The sequence below is a fragment of the Nerophis lumbriciformis genome, linkage group LG30 (assembly GCF_033978685.3).
Source record: "Nerophis lumbriciformis linkage group LG30, RoL_Nlum_v2.1, whole genome shotgun sequence".
NCBI lineage: Eukaryota > Metazoa > Chordata > Actinopteri > Syngnathiformes > Syngnathidae > Nerophis > Nerophis lumbriciformis.
The window spans coordinates 2177054-2185765 of NC_084577.2; the positions used below are offsets into that span (position 1 = coordinate 2177054).

The window sequence follows — 8712 nt, forward strand, 5'->3', positions numbered from 1 at the left end:
TCCTTGTTCACCTGCGCACTGAAACCATAGAGGTTGTCTTCCATACTCGCTAATGGTGGGGGATTTCCGTTCGTGCGCAAGCTGTTTAATTTGTCGATGGCCTTCGGCTTTGGGGCTGTCTTGTCCATTTTTTTGTTTCGTCTCCATGATGAGGGGGAGTCCATACCATGCTAAATGGCTGATTGAATGATTATGTGAGTGCATTTGATTTCAAGAGGTCATATTATGCGAAATCAACTTTTCTTTCCTATTTCCACTTGCTTTTGTGTATTTGGGATCCCCAAAACTCTAGAAAATATTAATTAAAACCCTGGAGTCATGACAGAGATATTAATGAAAGACTTCTGCCTCTTTCCAAATAAGTAGTTTTGAATTTGAGAGGATTGTTACATATTTGATGTTGTTGGATATCTCCATATAAAATCCATAAAGGTAACTGAAGCGCTTTGGTAATTTGTAATTTATACTTTTTATTAGAGATGTCCGATAATGTTTTTTTGCCAATATCCGATATTCCGATATTGTCCAACTCTTAATTACCGATTCCGATATCAACCGATACCGATATATACAGACGTGGAATTAACACATTATTATGCCTAATTTGGTTGTGATGCCCCGCTGGATGCATTAAACAATGTAACAAGGTTTTCCAAAATAAATCAACTCAAGTTATGGGAAATAAATGCCAACATGGCACTGCCATATTTATTATTGAAGTCACAAAGTGCATTTTTTTTTTAACATGCCTCAAAACAGCAGCTTGGAATTTGGGACATGCTCTCCTTGAGAGAGCATGAGGAGGTTGAGGTGGGCGGGATTAGTGGGGGGGTAGGGGTTAGCGGGGGTGTATATTGTAGCGTCCCGGAAGAGTTAGTGCTGCAAGGGGTTCTGGGTATTTGTTCTGTTGTGTTTATGTTGTGTTACGGTGCGGATGTTCTCCCGAAATGTGTTTGTCATTCTTGTTTGGTGTGGGTTCACAGTGTGGCGCATATTTGTACCAGTGTTAAAGTTGTTTATACGGCCACCCTCGGTGTGCCCTTTATGGCTGTTGACCAATAATGCTTGGCATTCACTTATGTGTGTGAAAAGCCGTAGGTATTATGTGATTGGACCGGCACGCAAAGGCAGTGCCTTTAAGGTTTATTGGCGCTCTGTACTTCTCCTTGCGTTCGTGTACCACTACATACAGCGCCGTTTTAAAAAGTCATAAATTTTACTTTTTGAAACCGATACCGATTATTTCAGATATTACATTTTAAAGCATTTATCGGCCGATAATGTCGGCAGCCCGATATCATCGGACATCTCTACTTTTTATTCAATTGTAGTCTAAACAAAAATATGTCAACAATGCAACCCGATGACCGAAAATGCTCTTTTATTGGTTGTATTAACCAGCACAGGTCACTACACAAACTTTTCGTCTCATCTGAAGAATTAAGAAATCCCGGGTTAACTTGTGTGCTTTGTGACAATGTACCTCCTCGGTGCATCTGATGCAGAGCCAGAGAGAATGTGGACATTGCAGCCAGACATGAAGCACAGAGCCAGCTGACTAAGACTAAGATCCCTAGGATTTACCAAAAACTACATTTTAATTGCTCAGACCGTTCCTACAATTTATTGAGACGATAGATACAAAATAACCAGTAGATTAACAAATGTAACAATACGTTAGTGATGTCACATTTTTAGTGTAGGCACAGTTCAATGCGGCTTGGCATGGAGGAAGGCTTTGGCACGTGAATAGGACCAACCACAAAATGGTGCTTTCTAAAGAGACCGTCAGAAAGCAGATTGAAAATGGTCTGTAAAACAAAATCTATACCCAATTTCTACCAAATAACAATCATTACATGTTATGTAGACCACAAGGAAGTGTTTTAAATGTAGAAAAAAAATCATAATATGACCTCTTTAATGTGAACGATTCCATTGGTCTAATGTGACGAGGCTAAATTTATTGGCGACATGTGGAACTTGTGAACCCCGAAACATACATAAATTAGCCGGAATATTGTATAAAAGGCAAGGTTCCAAGATGGGGAAAAAGTTGCTGCTTATAGTCCGGAAATTACAAAACATGCAACATGCCACTGACTGTCAACACAAACCGTCTTATTATATCATATTTCTTCATGCATCATACAAAGAATAGTTTGCACTCAAATAAAATGAACATCTGGAAATTGCCCTTCTGTTTATATTTACGGGTAATCATTTTTTGTGGCTTACTCTGTTCAGGGTCATAGGTGATCTCCGTCTTATCCCACTTTGTAGTCCTAATATTTAACTTGAGTTTATTGAAAATGGTTTACTTTTGCAGGACTTAGAAACAAACACACAATAAAGTGACACTTTTAAATATGTTATCAGTTTATTGGTTTACTTTAGAAATAAGCTTTATTGTGGCGTTCTGTGCACACGAAGCTTACTGAGCCTTCTTAAATACTTGGTGGCAGACTTTGTCCAGGACATGGAGTTCCTGAAAAAACAGAGAGACCTTTAGACTGACAACATACCACTTTTACCTTACATAATCAGGCTGATCTTTTATCTGCTGTCGTCTCGTAATATTGCCTTTGAGTCAACTCAAAAATGTCACGTTAACATCAACAGTATTTTCCTGATTTGATCATAGTTGTTCCGTTCATACCAGATGTAGCAGATCTCCTTCAATCCAATGTTTCCATCCACGGTTTTCCTTTTCCCCCTTTTGAACACACACCAGTTTGTCCCCGTCCCAGTTGACCAGTGTCTGTCATGATGAAGTGAAACAAATAACAATACTACTCAGTAACTCTTAATTCAATTGCTATAACTACCGTATTTTGCGGACTATAGAGCACACCGGTATATAAGTTTTAGAAGAAAAAACATATATTAGCCGCACCGGACTCAAGCCGCAAATATATACGTTGTGAAATGAGTTATTTACACAGAAAGATTTTGTAAATGTTTATTTACATGACTTAATTGTTTTAAAACAGTGCCTGTCACACGGCAGTAAAACAGCTGATCAAACAAAACAGAAGTCATCGTCATGGACCCACCAGCTGCGTAGGTGAGCTCTCCAATCAGCTACAATAACGCCACAGTGTCATTTCGGGGAATTTACTGACAAATTTGTCAAACAAACACTACAAAAAGAATGCCATCGATTAATACTAACACAGACACTTGTTAGCATATTAGCTAATACTAACGACGCTGGCTTGATCACATTACAATAGCACCTACAAATATGCATGAAAATACTCCTATCAAACGTGACGGTTTAGTAAGTATGAATTATTAATTGTATTGTAAAACTTACAAACGTCGCTTGGAGTGATGAATGAAGAAACCATTCAAGTAGAAACGCTTTAGTCGACTAACCCGGTACCGGTCCGTGGATCGATTGCCGTACAAGAAATTTAAAAAAAATATATTTTTTTATTAAATCAACATAAAAAACACAAGATACACTTACAATTAGTGCACCAACCCCAAAAACCTCCCTCCCCCATTTACACTCATTCACACAGAAGGGTTGTTTCTTTCTGTTATTAATATTTCTGGTTCCTACATTATATATCAATATAGATCAACACAGTCAGAATCAGAATCAGCTTTATTGTCATTACGCAAGGTAACGAGATTGAGGTCTGCAGGGATACAGTCCATAAGCACACATGATTGTATTTTTTTATGACAAACAAAAAAAAAATACCACCACCACCCCAAATTTTCAAGCGTCCGCAGTTACAAAAGGGTTGGGGACCACTGGACTAGTAGACGGAATGGCACTTGTACTTCCAGTTCAAGGCGCTAAACAAAAGGAAATATTGTAGACGTTTAAACCGCAGCACCTGCAACAAGTGAACTTCTCCAAAAATGGCACAATAGTACAGACAATAACACACTTTTTCAGTGTCTGTCTGTATTTTATGAAAATTATTTGTTGAATACAAAAAATTATGACCGTTAGAAAAGAAAAATCTATAAATTAGCCGCACTGTTTTATAAGCCGCAAGGTTCAAAGTGTAAAAAAAAAAAGTAGCGTAAAGTCCGGAAACTACAGTACCGGTACTGTATATAAGAAGTATCCCACCATGACTTTTCGGCTGTCGAGGGCCTTAAGGTGCTCCTCAAACTCCACCCCCACAGTGAAGTTGACTTCATAGTTTCTGAAGGTGCTCAGGGTCTTCGTCTCAAACTTGTCACCGTTTTGGACAATGACTTTTGTCTGGTGCAGATGGGAGGCGATTTTTCTGGTGGCGAAGTCGATGTCTGCACACAAGGATAGACCAACATTGAACTTTTCAGTACTTTTTGGGAGGGTGCGGGTGTAATGCTGCACTGCTAAGGTGTAAAATCTACACACACGGTCTGATTGCCTTTTACTGGCTCTTCCACAGTTTCATTGAAATTTGGCTTTTTTAATATATTATATTATTTTTTCGTTACATCTCATGTGCTTACATATGCACTCGAAAATAATTGCAATATATACGTGCAGTACAGGCCAAAGGTTTGGACACACCTTCTCATTCAATGTGTTTTCTTTATTTTCATGACTATTTACATTGTAGGTTGTCACTGAAGGCATAAAAACTATTAATGAACACATGTGGAGTTATGTACTTAACAAAAAAAAAGGTGAAATAACAGAAAACGTGTGTGACAATCATTGGTACTTTTTATATTTTAATTTCTTCAAAATAGCCACCCTTTGCTCCGATCACTGCTTTGCACACTCTTGGCATTCTCTCGATGAGCTTCAAGAGGTTGTCACCTGAAGTGTTTTTCACTTCACAGGTGTCATAGTTTTGATGCTACAATGTAAATAGTCATGAAAATTAAAAAAAACACATTGAAATGAGAAGGTGTATCCAAACTTTTGGCCTGTACTGTATGTGTGTGTATAATATATATATATTTGTATACCGTATTTTTCGGACTATAAGTCGCAGTTTTTTTTCATAGTTTGGCCGGGGGTGCGACTTATACAGAGGAGCGACTTATGTGTGAAATTATTAACACATTACTGTAAAATATCAAATAATATTTTTTAGCTCATTCACGTAAGAGACGAGACGTATAAGATTTCATCAGATTTAGCGATTAGGAGTGACATATTGTTTGGTAAACGTATAGCATGTTCTATATGTTATAGTTATTTGAATGACTCTTACCATAATATGTTACGTTAACATACCAGGCACGGTCTCAGTTGGTTATTTATGCGTCATATAACGTACACTTATTCAGCCTGTTGTTCACTATTCTTTATTTTAAATTGCCTTTCAAATGTCTATTCTTGGTGTTGGGTTTTATCAAATCAATTTCCCCAAAAAATGCGACTTATACTCCAGTGCGACTTATATATGTTTTTTCCCTTCTTTATGATGCATTTTCGGCCGGTGCGATTTATACCCCGGAGCGACTTATTCCCCGAAAAATACGGTATATATGTATGTATATATGTGTGTGTGTGTGTATATATATATATATATATATATACATTTATTTATTTATATATATATATATATATATATATATATATATATATATATATATATATATATATATATATATATATATATACATTTATTTATTTATTTCAAACAATTTATGGCCAATTCAAAAATTACGATTGTGACACATAAGCTTCAAGAGGCTGTCACAGGAAGTGAAAAGCTCATCGAGAGAATGCCAAGAGTGTGCAAAGCAGTAATCAGAGCAAAGGGTGGCTATTTTGAAGAAACTAGAGTATAAAACATGTTTTCAGTTATTTATTTTTTTGTTTAGTACATAACTCCACATGTGTTCATTCATAGTTTTGATGCCTTCAGTGGCAATCTACAATGCAAATAGTCATGAAAATAAAGAAAATGCATTGAATGAGAAAACTTTTAGCCTGTACTGTACATGAATAAGCATAATTCTGTTGCAAAATACTAATTTTATAGACAAATAATATTTTGCAAAATACTAGATTAATCATATGTATTCATGATCAGTCCAGGGTGTACCCGCCTTCCGCCTGAGTGCAGCTGGGATAGTCTCCAGCACCCCCTTGGACCACGAGAGGGCCAAGCGGTAGAAAAATGGATGGATGGCATTCTCACATAGTCCCACATTTTGGAAACGTTCCAACCCAAATCTTAATCGGTAGAAATGAGGTGCTGTGGAGAGCTAAATTCAGATAATGTAATGAAAAGTGCGTGGCCTGATCAATAATGCACCTAAACAAGCTGGCTCCTGAGTGGGAATCTTCTCATCCTTCCTTAGAAATAGGAAGCGGTCGATCAATAGTAGTTTGGCGCGGTAATGAGAGGCATCTGCAGTTCAGCGAGGAGATTCACTTGACTTGAAAGCAGGATGTAGGCTTTCAATCTCTCCAAATCTTTCACCGCGCATTTCTGTTAATCTCCTAATTGCGGTTTCTTTTTTGTACAAACTACCACAGCCTCTTTTTTTTTTTTTTTTACAGAAAAGAAGAGTATATACCCATCTTACCCAGAGCTTTCATGACGTCTTCAAAGTTGTCATTGCTCACCATCTCCCAGCGTCCGTTGTAGTCTGCAGGCATGTTGATGAGTGTGTGGGTGTCGAGGTTAGTCCCTGCCGTCACGCTGAGGAAAACCAAATCTACGGCCGGAGCCTTTTTATAGACGCTGATTGAATGTGTGGACTGAAGGACAGGGTCCGCCTGATAATTGCCTGGAGTCATCGTAGATACAATGAGATATAAAGGTCAGGTGCTTTGTGAACACACTCCCTCACTACAGACTGGGAGTGTTCTCCGCCTCATCCTCCATGCAAGTAAAGTAGCAAGTGTGAGTGTGCAGACTGAGGAAACACATCCCTTCTCCCTCCCATTCAGGGAGCTGTTACTGGCACCAGAACGTACATTCTAAGGTGCCTGATGTAAGAGAATGGGATTTTACCCTCAGAGAATAGGCATGGGCGATATGGTCTATAGAACGGTGGGGCTCAAACTTTTTTGACCAAGTACCGCCTCAGGAAAAACTTGGCTCATCAAGTACCACCATAATGACTAACATTAAGAAGCAGTAGCATAGTAGGCCTAAATAAGAATTAAAAACAAGGCAGAGGTTTTATTTAACGTAAATGCCCATATCGGCTGTACAAATTTACTTTACAAAAGAGAAGTGTGGGACACTTCTCTTGTTGCCTTATTTGTATTTGAATTTATTAAATGGATTTATATTATTATTTGGTGCAGCCGGGCCGGCCGGAGCAGGAGGGGAAAGAAGGAGAAAAAAAGGGAAGATAGAGGGGGAAATTACAGGGATAAGACTACAACAACAACAAGAGAACAACATCAGCAAATAGGATAAGTACAAATATGATGGTAAAAGTGATAGCAAAGAAGCAGTTAGTGAAATAAATGATAACACAGAAATGACAATGAACAATATTGTGCACAAATGGAGCAATATAAATACCAATAGAAATACCCACTATTGATTATGAATAATAACAATAATTATCTCTATGTTTCAAATGCTACAATACATATATGTAATGATAACTTGAAATACAAAAGAAAGCAGGTACATGGAGGGGAAGAAAGAGAAGCCAACTATATTAACCTTGTAGATTGTTATAGTAACCATAGGTTAAGCTTTGTCAGTGTGCCGTGTTTTACCCAGTTTTTTTAACACGTTAATTTAATAATTTTGGCCACTTTAACATCACACATTTTAAATATAGGAAAGTAAAACACTGTATTAATCAAGTGATTGATTGGCATACCACGAGATGGAGCCCGCATACCACAGTTGGAGAATTACTGATCTAGAAAGTATTTATCACAGTATATTATTTGGTATAAATATTAAAGGTACCATTTCAAAACGTGTTACAAAGGCTGCTGATGAACAGTGGGTCTGGGTTCGTTTTTGCCTCATTCTTGTGAGAATCCTTTGTGTGTTTGAAGCATTAAGGAGTGGGACTATCCAGGACAACCACCAGGTAGTATCTGTGAGCAGATAATAACGTATCATCTCTTTCTATTTCCGACTTATCAGGTCGGTAATACATTCCTCATGCATTCTTCACTCACGTTTTAAAGGGGAACCACACTTTTTGGGGGGGAATTTTGCCTATCGTTCACAATCCTTATGAGAGACGGGAAGACAAAAGTTTTTTGTTTTTTTTTGCATTCCAACATGTAAAAATAGTCCCGTTCTTGGTGGCTGGCAATGCAGCTAATAGGAGCAATCAATTCTACCTCTAAATCACTTTAAAAATGCATTCAAAACCCTTTACCAATACTTAATTTACGTTCCGGAACTTGTATAATAACCAAGCTGTAGCAACATTGTTAATGTAAGAGCGATCATTAAGGAACTCGTTTTCTAGCGTGCTACGGTATTAGCCGTAAAAGCTAGCTACGGAAAGGCTAAATTCTACGTCAGCACGAAACGTGTTTGCGTTTGTAATGCACAACACTTCAATAAGACACTAATTTGTACTGACTGAAAAACATGAACAATCATTACAGTATTTGTAAAGTATTAGCCCACATTTCATGTTTTGTGTGTACACAGCTAGCCAGACAGCATATGCTGTCTGTCACGATACACGCATCATTATAAAGTGTGACTCACTCGATTGACAGTTGTCTGTTTGGTCCAGCTGGCCGGGGACGTTTTTTCCGGATTATTTGGGGGTAGGCACTCCATTTATGTCGAA

General features: G+C 37.9%; 1 protein-coding gene across 1 annotated transcript; it reads right to left on the reverse strand.

The window, feature by feature from the left end:
- Positions 1-2371: 2371 nt before the first annotated feature.
- On the reverse strand, positions 2372-6765 carry LOC133572559 (retinol-binding protein 2-like). The gene is made up of 4 exons (XM_061925375.2): positions 6508-6765; positions 4097-4275; positions 2660-2761; positions 2372-2488 (listed from the first exon to the last, which is right to left on the reverse strand). Exons 1-4 carry the CDS (start codon positions 6719-6721, stop codon positions 2435-2437), a joined length of 549 nt encoding a protein of 182 aa, XP_061781359.1. The 5' UTR covers positions 6722-6765; the 3' UTR covers positions 2372-2434.
- Positions 6766-8712: the final 1947 nt, after the last annotated feature.

Coding starts and splice junctions, on each gene's coding strand:
- LOC133572559 (XM_061925375.2), bottom strand. CDS start 6,721: ATGACTCCAGGCAATTATCAGGCGGACCCTGTCCTTCAGTCCACACAT. Junction 4,276..6,507: donor AGACGTCATGAAAGCTCTGG/GTAAGATGGGTA, acceptor CCTTGTGTGCAG/ACATCGACTTCGCCACCAGA. Junction 2,489..2,659: donor AAGGAGATCTGCTACATCTG/GTATGAACGGAA, acceptor CTGTTTTTTCAG/GAACTCCATGTCCTGGACAA.